This window comes from Barbus barbus, assembly GCF_936440315.1.
Source record: "Barbus barbus genome assembly, chromosome: 2".
In the NCBI taxonomy this organism is placed as follows: domain Eukaryota; kingdom Metazoa; phylum Chordata; class Actinopteri; order Cypriniformes; family Cyprinidae; genus Barbus; species Barbus barbus.
Genome location: NC_136730.1, coordinates 24,938,719 through 24,954,853, shown reverse-complemented (window position 1 = coordinate 24,954,853; position 16,135 = coordinate 24,938,719). Strand labels below are relative to the sequence as shown.

General features: G+C 38.9%; 1 protein-coding gene across 18 annotated transcripts in view; it reads right to left on the bottom strand.

Annotated features, from left to right (window-relative positions):
• Positions 1–15,152, bottom strand: part of scrib (scribble planar cell polarity protein) — an 86,755-nt gene extending 71,603 nt beyond the window's left edge. For 10 of the 18 annotated variants that reach the window (XM_079430928.1, XM_079430926.1, XM_079430911.1 and 7 more), the window contains exon 1: positions 13,963–15,068. In XM_079430928.1, the coding sequence (XP_079287054.1) occupies positions 13,963–14,121 (159 nt within the window). In that variant the 5' untranslated portion in view covers positions 14,122–15,068. Of the gene's footprint in view, positions 1–13,962 lie in introns of all 18 variants that reach the window. The other 8 variants (XM_079430919.1, XM_079430917.1, XM_079430923.1 and 5 more) reach the window with 2 other exon arrangements.
• Between the last annotated feature and the right edge of the window lie 983 nt (positions 15,153–16,135).

Below are 16,135 nucleotides of genomic sequence, written 5' to 3'. Positions count from 1 at the left end.
AAATTAGTTTGTGTTTTACTCACCCTCAAAGCATCCTAGGTGTATATGACTTCCCTCTTTCAGACAAATCCAATCAGAGTTATATTAAAAATTGTCCTGGACCCTCCAAGCCTTACAATGGGGATAAGAGGGTGCTTTTTGTCAACAGTCCAGAAGATGTGAAGTAATAAAACATGCCTCACATGGCTCCAGGGGGTGAATAAAGGCCTCCTGTAGCGAATCCATGCGTTTTTGTTTTCATTGTTGGGTGAACTAACCCTTTAACATGAGATTTGGAGAAACTGTGTGTTATGTCCCCTATATAAAGTGATTTAGAATTTAAAAAAAAATTCAAAAAGATTATTTCTCACTATTGTTTTTACTGTATTTTTGATCAAATAAACACAGCATGCCCTTGGTAAGCATAAAAGACTTCTTTAAAAAACATTTTTGAAAGGTAGTGTGTGTTAAAAATATATATGCACACAGAGGAACCATTTTATTAAAAAAATAAAGTTCTTTAAAAATGACTACAGAATGAAAATAATTCACAACTTTTAATGCTCAAAACTAAAAATCTTTATCCTAATCTTTATGCTGTGTTGCTGTAATACATTTAAAGTTAAGCAGAATTCTGAAGTGAAAAAGAGAACAGACTGTATGAAGAGGCTAAGCAAAGTGTGATCTCCAAGTCCTCTGCAGTCTGAGCAGCACAAGAAAAGAGGCGAGAGGAAGGAGAGGGATGGGGGATGAGGGTAGGTTTGCTGCAGCACACACAATGGCAGCTGTGATTTATGTGGACTGCTGGCCCAGTTCTGTGGGCCGTAGGGGGAAGCCCTTACTAACATCTCATGTGCTGGCTCACAAAACAGAAGCAGAAAGTCAAGACAATGACCAGACTAAACGCTCTGACTGAGGAACAGTAGTAAACCTACCGACCCACTCTCAGATTCACTTTAGTTATGGATCCCCTCAAATGATGTCTTTGTTCACTGCTATTTTGTGGTTTCTAAAACAATCAGATTAAAAGGATGGACAGTGTCTTGATATAATCTAAAGAAAGCTCCTAAATAACTAGTTAATTCTCATTTCAGAGTTCCCAATATCATTCTGAAAAGTCAAGATATACAACAACAACTACATAATTTCTATATTAGCTGATAAATGATCAATAAACACCAATGTGTAGTATGTTCCAAGCTAATGTCCAAAGACCATATTCCAGTCTAAGGTTCAAGTACTGCATGTTGGCATTCTGTTAAATATTATTTGGAATGGGACACATTTACACAGTAAATACAGCAAATTATTGAAGTTTAGCAGGCAAATTGGCAGACAAAGTCTAAAAAAAAAAATTGTAGCATAGAATTCTACCAATATTTTGTGTTATTAGCCTATATAAAACCTTTAAAACCCTTGAGGCATTAAGATTATGAAAATGCTGTTTCCTTCTATTTATCAAAGAATTAAAAACAAAAAAAACAAAGATGGTATCACCATTTCCAGAAAAATAGTAAACAGCACAACTGTTTTCAACATCGATAATAAGAAATGATTCTTGAGCAGCAAATCAGCATATTAGAATGATTTCTGAAGGATCATGTGACACTGAAGTAAAGGTTGCTGAAATTTCAACTGCGATCACAGGAATAAATTACATTTTAAAATATTAAAGTAGTTTCTATCATTCTTTCAAAATCATTAAAAAAAAACAACAACTTACCGAACTTAAAGGTGCACCAAACAATTTTTGAAAAACGCTTTTGACCGCAGTGTCCGACTATGTCCCAAAACATACATGCAGCCAATCAGCAGTAAGGGGGCGTGTCTTGTAAAATAGCGAGAAGAGAGCACTCAATTGGAGTATACAGGACGGATATTAGCAGATCAACTATAGATAGAGAGAACTGGAAGATAAAAAAAATTGAAATAAAAAAAAACGAGGCAAATATCGGAGGAACAAAATATTTAAAAGAAGGGTTTCGATCAGGCAAGCGGTAGGACCCACGTAAATATCGGAGCAGCTTACCAGCGGTGGAGAGAACTTAAGTAGCGTGAAGGGCTCGAATCAGACGCAGATGTTGCATCGTTTCTTTTTGATAGGAGAGTAACGTTGATTTTGCATCGTTTCACACAACTTTTCGATGTTGGCTTTTGTTTAAATATGCTTGTGTGTCATCTTTGCTCGTTTCGGCGATCGTCGTTATGCCAGGGTTGTGTACATACGTGTGGGGCAGAGATTTCAAAATAGGGCGTTTGTTTTGGTGCTTTCAAATATCAACATCGTTTGGCAAAAATCGCTTCGTGCACCTTTAAAACATTACGAACTTTAAAAGACCTAGTAACAAGAATACTGTCCTGAAGTCCACCGAGAATAAAAAAAAAAGCAATGCATGGCAGGTCACAAGCTAGATTTGCCATTGAAAACATTACTGGCTGTTCTCAAGATGCTCTTGTAATCCTGTTGGATAACACATATCTAAATGTTTTGCTGCATGTGGTATGAAGTAAGCTGGCCAAATAAGAGTGAAGGGCTTACAGTTTGGCCTCATAAGAAAATTAGGCAAATTAGTGAGTAATGAAAAGATTATTTTAACACCCTACCTGCTGCAATTACAGCACAGCAAGACTGCGCCATGTAATAAACTGCACTCATATTTGAAGCATTACTGTGATGCCAAGAAACAAGAAAATGTGTTTAAAAGCTTTAAAAAAATACTTTGTTGACATAAGAAAACACTAGCATCACCCTCAAGCTGCTATATTTCATGGAAGACTGCACACTCCAGGATAAACACAGGCCTGTACGGCAGTCAGAAGGTAGTTGATTTCACTTCTCTACAGATCTCATTCATCCAACGATCACTGACTGTATGCTTGGAGCAGGACAGCTGCAGACAGCCACTCCACTCAAGAGACCCTCGAGGGACGGGCTTAGTGGGACGATACAGCTCGTGCAACAGAGAGAGGAAGGGGACAAGGGGTTAAACATGTTTTTACAGATGAATGAAAGCCATAATCAGGCCCAGGGCGGTCACACAAAGGAGGGATGCTGGGTTGGGGTACAGTAATGGCAAAATGAGCTGTTCACTACAACAGACATTTGGGGGGGGGGTCATATGCTCAAATGGCCTATTTTGTTCAGTTTGAATCAGCTTCAAGACAAACAGTGTACCAAAGATGGCATCAGTTTGGACAATGAAATTGTTTTGACTAAAAGAATGATTTCAAAAGTATAAAACAAGCCTCAAATTGCTCTTAAAACTGACCTGATATCAGTATCACTATACACAGTACAAAACTCTTAGGGGCACGGGCAAGATGCAACCAAAACAAAACAAAAAAGCACAGACAGAAAACAAGAACACATCTTGTGTGAAAACCTCAACTATTTTGACTTCAATGGAAAGCAACTAAAAGTGTGTGAAATGTAAAAGTGTCCAAGGTTAAGGGAGTTTTTCTTATATAATAAAGTTGAGATTTGATCAGGTGTCAGATGAAAAAATTTCACATTTGCAGAGTAATTTTCACTTGCAAATGAGTGAAACGCTCACACTGTACAGCTTTGAAACATCCCATCAAGAAGACAGATTTGCAGTGAAAGCTAAAACAGACCTTGTGACTGCTGCTATGCTAATTTAGAGGTGACATTTTCATGCACAACTGACAAGCAAAAGTCATTCTAACACTTCTGGACGTCACAAAGACAGATTTACCTTTTAATTGCCAGAAACAAGTAAATGACAATGGACATGACAGAAACGTTCAGCATTTCAGTAAACTCAAGTGCACAGCAGCTAGATGAACGGAATGAAAATGTGTATGTAAACAAATGCATGTATGTTTAAACTTTATTTAAAATCTGTCCTTATTGTCATTTCTGTTGTACTAAGTAAGCACTAGGGCTGCACGATTCTTGCTAAAATGTGAATCATGATTTTTCTCCATGGGAATTGAGATCACGATTCTCTTAAACGATTCTCATTTTTTCAACCAAAATGTATTGTACTCAAGTAAACCCCCCTGGAGCAGCCAATAGTTCCAAACAACCGATAGTTTCAGCATTGAAGCCCATTCATTTCAGTGCTTCTCAAGCACAGTCGCCAGAAATTTGAGGAAATTACAGCATTTTTTGCCATTTTAACGCATTAGTTTATCTCTCGGAAATCTGACCAGTAGTTGTATTTTATGAAACGCGTTATAGTTAATGTTCTTTTTAGATAATAGGCAGTATATGCTATATTTGCAGTTAGATAACGTGAGAAACACCTTAATAGCGATCATAACCAGACGCTAGTTGTTTTACATCTTTCTGTAATCTTTCTCTCCTTGAAGGAAGTTGAATTAACCCCATTTATTTCAGTATCTTTGGAGCATTTTCACTGGTAAGTTGATGAAATAACTGCTTTTTAAAATATTTTAACACCTTAGCTGACCTATTCTTGAATAGTAATCAGGGATGGAAATTAGCACCCGCCACCAGCCAAATGCGGGTGATTTTGTGTTGTGGCGGGTAAACTCGCTTTACCTACCGGCCACCGTGGCGGGTAAATAAAAATAGCATACTGTTTCACCCGGACGGCGGACACTTTTAGAGGAGGCACACCTTCAAAAAAATGTGGCGTTACATCGCAGGCGTTAAGAGGTCTGCAGAGAATAGGGCCGCAACGATTAGTCGACATTATCGACAACGATTATTATCGAGTAGTCGTTTGATCTCACATGACCTAATGTTAGAGCCTGCAATACTGCGGTTTCACCAGTGTGGCACTGTAGCACTGTAGCGCAAGACTGTAGTTCAGCCCTCCTGGATGCATTCAAGAGAAGAAGACACACAGCGCTTCAGAGAAAATGCACCTGAACTTGAGCGGCGATTGGATGAACATGTTAATATATAGCGCGCTTTCGTCTCAGTAACTAAATAAACACAATAAAAACTGACAGCAGTGTGAAAACAGCATTTAAAAATGCATCTGATTACAACGATGTGGATGTTTGTATGAGCTCTGCTTTTCAGTAATGTAACGTTACTCCAGTAATGTCCGGACTAAAGCAGCTCTCCAGTGTGCAGCTAGCTAATTATTAAATATTTTTATTAGTGGGAAAAAAAATTGTTTCATTATAGTGACAGTTTGGTTTACAGAGACCAAAGCTTGATCTAGCTAAGGACTGTTTTGATTATTCATAACCCTATAAGGTATTTTAAAATATTATGTTGTGAATAAAATAGTTTATCCAAAGCATTGTATCACTTACCTTTATTATGTTTCTTATCTATATGACTTACAAAAGGAGAAGTTAGGCAGAATGTGTCATTCAGTTTCTTTTTTATGTAGCTAATTAAATGGTGAGAGAGTGTCTCTGTCTGTCATTTCATTTGTGTGCCAAATACATCTATTTGTATAATGAATTGGTGACACTTTACAATAAGGTATCATTTATTAACATTAGTTAATGTATTAATTAACATCAATGAACAATGCATTTATTACATTTAACTATTAATCTTTGTTAATAACTTAAAAAACAGCATTAGTAAATGCTGAAATTAACTAACTTTTAGATTAACAAATGCTGTAGAAGTATTGTTCATTCTTAGTCCATGTTAACTAATGTTAAATGATGAACCTTATTGTAAAGTGTTGCCAATTAATTGTTTAATAATTGTAATTATTAGTAAGTATAATATACTTTTCTAAAGCTAAAGTGACCTTTATGTTAGAATATGTATAACTTAATATTTTAACTAATCACAAAAGCTGAATTATCAAAGTCTACTGGTCAATCAGTGGAATAATCGACGATTAGTCGATTAATCGTTCGATTATTCGATTATCAAAATAATTGTTTGTTGCAGCCCTAAGAGAAAACATCTCAGGATGAGCCAGTGGACAAAGAGGCGAAGGTCAAAAAACGTTTTTTTAAAGAACGATGGAGAAAAGCAGACAATGGGGAGTCCTGTGATTGGTTAGTTTACGAAGAGACAAATCTGACAATGTTCTGCTCGGTATGTCGTCAACACGCTTTAGAAGATGCCAAAACTAATAGTTTCATTGTTGGGACTAAAAACCTAAAACTGGAAGCCATAAAAGACCACGAATCATCCGAGCAGGCGTAAATTGGACTGGGAGTGGGGAGGATGGGTGGAGGAATGTTAGTTTTTTGTTTAATCTGCCCTACTCATTTAATGAAATGTATATCAGTTCATGGTTTGTGTGTGTATAAGAGAGAAAGAGAAAATGTCAGTATTTCATTGAGACTTGAGATTAAATAAACTGCTTATGTATTGTAGATCTTGTAGTATTAATTTTCACATGCAGTTACACATTGTCGGTTAAAAACAAGAAAGTGGCTGGTAAAAACATTGAGTGGCTGGTAGATTTTGAAATCCACCAGCCACAGTGGCCGGTGGACAAAAAAGTTAATTTCCATCCCTGATAATTAATAGTGGTATTTTCATGTCGTCATGTTTAATAATGTTTATCGTTAGATAATAGCTAGAGAGACTATTAGATTTTTATTATATTATTATAGATACACTAGCTACAATAACTAAACTAGTTATCATAACTATATTAAAATGTGAATAATAGATGACCATAGATGAAGAAATATATATTAATACAATAACACATTTTACATACTAATTAGATTTCTTATACTCTTTAAAGAAGCATAATTTATTTCATCATTGGTCTGCACATCCACAGGAATAAGTGTAACACAAAAACACACAGTCATGCCTCAAGTCTCCAATCTTTAAGCAGTTTACACTATTTATGCTTTGCATACAAAGAAATGTAACCGCCTTATCCTGTGTTGCATTGTACTATGTTTTTACTCCTCCATAGTTAAACAAGAAAAACCCATTAATATTATTTCCATTAAACTCCACAGACAAAATGCTACTATCAGTGTATTAAACAAATTAATCAATGGATGTTTTGTGTTAATATTTGCAGGAAAATGCTGCAAGTATACCCGCTGTTGTTGTCTGACCCGATTAATCCCATTCAAACCTATGGACAGCGCGGAGTTGTTTAGAACTATTGAGAGCTCCATGAACCACGTGACCGCGCGGCGGCGAGATCAAAGCATGTCACAACTCTGTTTCTCAATGGCTCTGGTCAACACCAAGCTTCAGACATGCCCTCCGTCAAGCGTTGATGCTGACGTCCCGTTGAAGCAGCGCTGCGCAGAATGATCACCGTATGACATCAAAGTACCGCAAGAGCGATTTGAATGCATAGGATCCGACTGCTTTCTTATCGCTCTCGTCGTACTTTGATGTCATACGGTGATCATTTTGACTCCGTTTAGGTCTGCCGCCTTGTTACACGTCACGTGAGTGACAGCGGAACGTGGCCAATGAGGGAGAGGAGAAAAGTGATCGAGATTTATGATTGATTGGTGAATTAATAGTGTTTTGTTATTGTGTGAGTGTGACCAATAACGCGTGAATGCAGCATGATCTGAATGCAGGGAAATACAGGAATTGAATCGCCGCCATTTAGAAATGAGATCACATTTATGTATGAATCAAGGTCGTGATTTTTTTTCGATTAATCGTGCAGCCTTACTAAGTACTATTAATTAAATGGATTGATCACCCAAAAAATATAATAAAGGCCTTCTCAAGTGAAGTGAAGTGATGTGTGTGTGTAAGAAAAATATCCATATTTAAAACTTTATAAACTTTATCAACCATAATCTCTAGTTTCCGCTAACTGTCGAGAGTGGCATTCCAGCGGATGAGGTAGGACTTAGGTGTAGCGTAAGCTCCGGTGAGAAGTGACAAACACGGAAGCAAAGAGGAGAAAGCAAAACAAAACAACCATCCAGAATTAGAAGTACAAAACAAGAATTTGTGAAGAAAATCTTTTGAGAATTTCGATATAAGCCAAGAGGAGAATGGTTTTCCTTTGCTGTAAGGAAAACTTGGTTCTTGCGAGACTGGCATATTCTCACCCAAGCTTTATGCATAATTATACATAATTGACTGTTATTACTATAGCAAATATATGTAACGTGTATCAAGGACACATTCAACAAAGTGTTACCAAATATTTTAATGAAATTTTATTTATATATTTTTTTTACTTTCAATTTTGACTAAGTATCCAAAGGCAGCCAATAAGAAAAACATGGTCCTGAAATTTTGCATATAACATTTCTCCACTGAATTTCATGAATCATGACAGATGCATCAGAATATAATGTGTGAAGTATCATTTCACACCCTTTCAATGCACAAACATGTAGTTTATAGCAGGTGAGAGAGGAACACCTGCTGGACAGGCATCTATGAATGAACATTAGATATGTAGAGCAGGGCAGGGAGGAGCCCTACATAGATTAAACCTGTTCTGCAAACAACACAGCACAAATCTGCCACAACGCACACACCCGTTCAAGCTTTCTTAGGTGCTATTGTATTAGGAACTTCTATTAAAACAACTTCTATTAGAAACTCAGGCACATTCTTGGGCTGAAAAAAACACTTTCTGGTTCAAAGCAATTAAGCACAGCTATTATAGGCAATAGGTAAAATATGCTATTAGATTTCCTCGTTTCGCTTACTTCTACAGTTAGAGTTCAATACTTTGTTTCCTGTTAGTGGTGTCAGCTGATTTACTTTATGTTGCACCAAATGGTCTGACAACATCTGTTATGAAAGAGCTGTATTTTGGGTGTCGATAAAACAGAGGAAGGCTTGAAACCTTGACCTAAAATAAAAAAAAACCATACAGCTAGTATTTTACCCATTCAAAACTCCATCTGCATAATAAACATTTCCCTCTATTTCTTCACAGTCGTCATACGAGTCACGGCTGATAAAGGAGGACAATGCCGACAGAGCTGCGATAATAAGCCTGGACATTTAATATGTGCAGCTGGGTGGGAGACGTCAGATTAGCTGAAAGAGCCTACTATGTAACCAGTCACAAGATCTTCCACAACTGTCAAAGCCAAGGAGCATTTCTCCCTCCCAAACCCTTCAGGGAAAACGTACAGACTTCACATTTCTGAAAGCTTCCCCAGGAACCTCCTAAACCACAGACGTGCTGTATGTGTGTGAGACACACTTGTTAATGATTAAACTACAGCTAATGCCATTTCTGTGCTACGTGGACGAGGGCATTCTGGGTTAATCCAGTTAGCGCTCAACATCTCCAAAGTGAGGAATTTACTGTGACGAGCGGGTACTCGACTGTCACACAATAGCACGGAAACAATGAGGATTAGGGATTGCATAATGAATAAACACGGTGGAAGCTTCATGTTGATGTTTTCAGAGGGTGTGATGGGGAATTCCTCGAATGTTGACGGCTTTGGCCTACAGTTTTATCAGCGGCAGTACAGGAGCTTCAGTTCTCAGACTGTTTAGCAACACGTTTTCCCATGTAAACCAGCTCCTGGAAAAAGCTGAAGGCACTTTGCGAACCACTCAGGTGCTCATATTAAAATATGAATTGGCAGAACACTTGATCCGAAGTCATTTGCTGCTCATCTGTTTATCTGAGAGGTAATTTCCCACACTTACTCCTGCTTTGTGCCCTGCGTTAAACTCTCAAACGTGTCTATTTTCGGACTTGCAATAAAGGTCTTTTTCTGAACTATACATATCCAAGCGTTAAAGTGAACATAAGCCGTTCAGGTGAGGACCCTAAACCTCCATCTGTTCAAGCTTAAAGAACTGTGCCAGGCCACTCATATGAAGCTGAAGTTTTTACATAAACTATCTTCTATAGACAGCCTCAGCCTAACACACTGAAATACTTGACATCGGCTCACACCCAATTGCAAAGGGTCACGGCCTGAGAAGCATTAACATGAGTCATGGTACAGTGCTAATCCCAAATCCTGCACTATGACCATGTACATGGAGCTAAAGATGTGGACATTATCCATGCTGAAAGCAGTCTTTAAGAAAAATGGGAAAGACATCTGATGCTATACGGAGAGAGTATCACAAGCAGGAACGAGTGCAGCAGAGCGTCCAGAGTGAGTCTGGTGGAGAAGGAGCTGTAAGCAGTTTAAACCCCATCTCAAAGCACATGGCTGAGCAGCGACACACGGAGTCACCATATGGCCTTCTCAAAAGCACAGGCTCAGGCCTGCTGAGACCTTCCATCTAAGCGTTACAGTAAATGTGTAACAGAGCACCACTCGGACAAAAAGGGCACTACTACAAATCCTGGAACAAGTTGAATGAATTAATAAATAAATATATATACAGGCAAATCTTAACTAAAAAACTTGAACATTAAATGGCAAAAATACTTACAAAAAATACATTAATACACACACACACTCAAAAGTTTGAGAACTGAAATATTTTCATATTTTTTGAATGAAGTCTTTCATGCTCACCAAGGCTGCATTTATTTGATCAAAAATACAATAAAAACACTAATATTTGTTAAATATTACAATGTAAAATAACATTTTTATTTGTATTTATTATTTTTTATTTAAAAGCTGAATTTCAGCAGCCATAACTCCAGTGTTCAGTGTCACATGATTCATTAGAAATCATTAAATTATGATGATTTGCTGCTCAAGAAACATTTCTTACCATCAATGTTGAAAACAGCTGCTTAATATTTTTTTCATGAAACAGTGACACTTTTTCAAGATTCTTTGGTGAATAGAAAGCATTTATTTTAAAAAGAATCTTTGAGAATGTAAATGTTATTGTCACTATTACGCTTAAAGGTGCCATAGAATGCATTGATACAGTATTTTAAATTGTTCTCTGATATCTACACAGAAGGTATGTGGCTTAGGTAAGGGCAAAAAATCTCCAGAAACGATTTTACATGTCCATTTACAACCCTAGGATTTCTCCCTAGAATGAAACGGTCTGTTATTGGCTTATTTGGCAGGGTCATGAATAATAATGAGCTCTGCTCTGATTGGCTGTTTCACAGTACAGCTCATCAGCAAGAAGGAAGCACAGGGACAAAATATATATTTAAATACTTTCTCTCGCAGTTATATCGTCGGGTAATTATACTGTATATAAAACGCGGGCATCAGGGAGCCGTTATTAATATGCGAGGCATTGAAACTGCTTTTGAACAATCCATCGATCGCGTTATAGTTCACTTTCAAGAGACGCGATCACACAAACTATGTTTACATTATGAAGCAACAGTACTTACCACACATTTCACAAGATCAGATGCTTGTCAGTGGTGCTCAGGATCTGTAAGTCATTCGCCATCATCCTCATCTCTCCTTACTGAGAGTGAAATCTTATGTAACGTTACTGTAACAGGCTACCGCTAGCAAGGAGCTAACCATGTCCCTTTAGTGGCTCACGTTATTTGCTTTCTGTGCCTTTCTGAATACAGACACCAACCCATCCCTGCACTTCACACCCCCTGCACGGCCTGGAACATAACATTTATTTTGTTATTTTCGCTGTTGTCCACGCTTGTTTATTTACAATACCTGCAGAGCTTCTGATGGTTCGGCCGGCTTAGAACAAGGGCGGGTTTATGCAAATGTTGGGGGCGTAGTGATCCCGAATGTTGCGTCACAGTCGGTGTTATGTTCTGATTCGCCTGTTTTTCAGTGGTCTTTTTTAATCACGAGATTTACATATGAAGGAGGAAACTATGGTGTTTGAGGCTCACTGTATGTCATTTCCATGTACAGAACTGTTATTATTTAAATATGCCAGGGTAAAGACAGTTTTTCATTCTATGGCACCTTTAATGCCTCCTTGCTGAATAGACGTATTCATTTTCTATTAACATCTACTTTTAACTAGTGCCAATCAAATGTTCAAAAGTGTTCATTTAAATGTATCAATTGTGTTTGCAGCCAACCTACTATTAAATTATATTAAAACATCAGCGTTAGGTATATATCGGACATCACCAACATTCTCCCTAATCTGTACGAGATGTATCAGTCGACCACTTCTGATCTCCAGACCTTTTTTCAGACAAGAGATGCCTGAGTTTTCATTTCTCTTTCAGTCTCTCTCTGCCACAGGGCTGAGGTGAAACCATATGCCAACTGTCTGCACACAGTATACATACACACACATACACAGACCCCCAAGCTCAGGGCCTGACCTGTCCGCTCGGATCAGCTATTCCACATCACGGTCAGAGGATCCTGTGCCATTCTGTCTGACCCTGTTAGCAATGCTGACTGTAGACCGGCTAACACAGATCGAGTCTTCTGCCAACGAGGCTACGCCAACAGTCCTGGCATTATACGGCCTACAGAAGAGCACTTCAAATGACTGGGCGGTAGTTGTCAATGGCTTACAGTAGTTTAAATGTTGAATCAAGCATGTTTGCTTATTTTGCTATCAGTGTACTTTAGGGAATGCTAGCTCTGGCAACCCACCAACAGTCTCTCGTGACTCCTATGTGTGGATGTAAATGCTCAAGGTAATAATAAAAAAATAAATTGTGTGTTTACTGTATGTAGAGACTACTAGACCTGATTCACAGCCAAGTCAGCAGGATCGATCTCTTTCTCTCTCTCTCTCGCTCTCTCACACACACAAACAAAACAGAGTAAATCCAAATTAAAAGGACAAAAGCAAACAGCTTTTAGCATGGTTAGTGAGACATGTGTAACACACTAAAGCGTCCCCAAAGGAGAATAGACTGTCAATGTTAGACAGCAGCCTTTTTTGCCATTTCTGCACAAGAAACATTATTTCTTCACTTCTTTATGCGTGGAGCAGAGAAGATGTTCGCAACATCTTTCAAAATCTGAATATACTCATCAAATACTCCATGAATACATGCTATAGACAACGCTTATTTTAACCTTAGTACACACTAGAAAATGCTGAGTTAAATGCAACCCAGTGCTGGGTAAATATTGGACAGAACACATGCTGGGTTGTTTTCAACCAACAGTTGGGTTAAACGTTTAACTCAACCTTCTGGGCAGTAACCCAACTGCTGGGTCTGAACTACCAATTGCTGGGTTCGTCCATATTTTACCCAGCGTTGGGTTGTATTTAACCCAGCATTTTTTTTAAATAATTCACACAACATTAGACTAATGAATTACTCTTCCGCTTACTTTTCCAAATGCTCAGATTACTGGATGAAATTTTTTTTTTTACTTTTTTCTTTTTTTACAAACACTGTAGGCAAAAGCAGTTTTTTCATACTTTGGTCAATTTTGAGCTATTTTGCATCCATAACATGTCTTCAATCAGACTAGTGAAATGAGAACATGCAAAACACACGTTAAATATTTATTTTAATGCACTTTATATAGTTGCATCTATAGATTTCAATTACAATATATATCTTCAATGGCTGTTTTCTCAAAATGAGCTTTTTTCCATTTATTTTCAGTTGCACTTTACAGTAGCACATACACAAAACTTTACATTTTTTTTCCAAATTATTTTTTCCAAAGGACTTAGTTCAAATGCCATTTCTATAATATTTGATTCCTAAAAAATAAGGTTTTCTTTCTGGCTGCAGACAAGTGTTCCCCTCTGTAATACCTTTAAATCTAACCTGTCAAAGTGAAACAAGAACTTTGAATATGGCGCTGCAAATGATTGAATATTTCATTAGATAATGCCTCCTTTGCATATCTGAACACAACATTTCAGAAAACAAATGATTTAATGCATTATAATTAATCAGGGGAAGTATGGCGAAATCGTTGTTTAAAATGTAAGCTATTCACCTGTGGTATCTTGCCCTAAATCACTTTATAGATTGTACCCACACAAAAACAGCAAGAGAACACAAAACACAGTCAATTATTTTTTTTACAACCAAGCATACAAGGTGACTTCTTAAATTTCCCTGATATTTTAAGCTTTCCGTGAACGTGGGAAACTTTGAAACGAGAGCAACGATTTAACCACATTCATGTCTGTCAAAACGTCACAACAGGTTTATGCAAATTTACAATTGAGGCTAGCAAGCAGAGAGACACGCACATGAGAGTAAGTGCTGGGACACAGCAGTGTCTTACCTTAGGCAGCGCTCTCAGCTGGTTGGCGTCCAGGAGCAGCTCCTCCAGACTGCGGTTGTAGCGGTAGATCTCATCGGGCACCGCAGTGAGCGAGCAGTGCCGCTTATCCACGGACTCAACGTGACGGTTACACCGCCACAGCGGGATACACTTCAGCATGTCCCGGAGCACTCAGCCCCTCCGCATCGGGGACTCACTCAAGCAGCCAAACGATGGGGATACAGACTGGTACTCCCTGGACTTTATCCGCCGAAAACAGTCAAATAAAAGCCCCTGTGCGAACGGTTCTCCCGCAAATGTCCACTAACTCCAGTGATGGCAGGGAACATCCAGATCCAGAGTTACTCAGCACATTCACAGTTTGGTTCAACATAAGCCGAATGGAGTCATCAAAACACGCATTTTATGTGCTGCACGCAGTTTTGCACCATAAACAGCTCCTCGTTGAATTAAACGAGATTGTCGCACGGAATAAGTGACTCCGCGTTAAAATACAGAGGAGTTCAAATACGACAAACTCGTTGGTTCATGTCATGCGCCCTTTTATCAAACATCTTTTGTCTTATAATAATAAAATGAGCTCTAATAATCAAACTACATCGCGCTCGTGAGGCTGCTGTATTGTTACACACGACGCTATGCTACAGCTAACTGATTAGCCAGCTGCAGTCCGCCAACCGCTACAAAACACACCAGCCAGCCTCTAAACAAAGACAAAACCACTCGGAACTACTTACAGACGTGTGTGTCGCTAAGATACGTGAGATATGCTGTATGAGCTATCCCATACACAACAGCAACAGGCTAGGAGCAGCAGGCCGGTTCTGTGTGTGTGTATGTGGGGGGCTGGGCTGATCTCAGCCGCTCCAGAGACACTCCACCGGCTTTGTGCTCCTCTGCTGCTCGTCCTGATATCGAGTCCGGACTGATCCGTCACAAACCTCTATGTCCTCCTCATATAACGTTAGATGGTTGGCTTCAGGGTGCCCGCGACGCTCCGCCTGGGCTTTATCTGCCGCGGGATTTCCTGCTCTTGTAGGCGAGTGTGTGGAGCTTGAGTTAAGGCTTCAGGAGCTGATCCATTCCCAGCTCCGCCTCACTGTTGTGAGTGTCTCTGAGCGCCTCTCGCACGCAACTCCGCGGCGCACAGCATCGCTCTTACTCCCCCGGATGGCGACCTCTAGGAGTCTGGAGGAGGAGAGGAGCGCTGGAGTCTAGCTAGTGCACTTGCGCCGCCCAGCGGAAAGGACCGTGTACTATGGAGTCAATTTAATGCCATATATATTTGCAAGAGAATTGAAGCATTGCAAAAGAAAATAAAGGTTTGCAAACGAAAATGAAAGTATTGAGAAAATAAATATGCTTTTTGTAAACAAAAATAATGAATTGCAAAAGAAAAAAAAGTATTGCAAGAAAAAAAAGTTTTGCAACCAAAAATAATGAATTGCAAAATATAAATGAAACGGAGCAAAAGCAATGATTTTGCAATACATATTTTCCATGGCCATATCTAATAATTTATTTATAATGCTGATTTTATTTTGTGTTTCAGTCCAGTTTGAGCTTGCAATACCGTTTTTCCCTTTGCGCTTCACGTTTCTGCGCGTCTCACTTTGTGGCACTAGGTGTGTTCGACTTCATGCAGCACTTCGCAGACCGATCGGTGGCTGACTTGAAGCAGTGCATGCCGGTTAGAAAACTTGTCCGACTTGAACCGGCGCCGACGCTACGTCACTGTCACGTGTGGCATCAAAGTATGGCGAGAGCGTTTCGAGAGCAGCCGGTTCACTCAGCAGCCTGCGGTGGACATCCAACCCCACCCACATCCAAGCGTGACGTCACAAGCCACGCCTGTGTCCAAATACATCATATTCTTATTATTTTGAAACAGGAAGAAGCATCGATAAGAAGATAAGTCGAATTGTTTGCAAACCGCTAAAAAGAAGAAGTTTGCTGTGTTGGTAAGTAAAAAAATAAATAAAATCTTTGGTCTTTATGAAGACTTAAAACGTTGACAACTTGAATGTGTGCTTCGTTTGTGTGCATGTGTATAAACAACAGCAAAAAACTGCACATTCAGTCAACATTCATTCGATCGGTCTGTGAAGTGCTGCATGAAGTCGAACGCACCTAGTGCCACAAAGTGAGACGCGCAGAAACGTGAAGCGCAAAG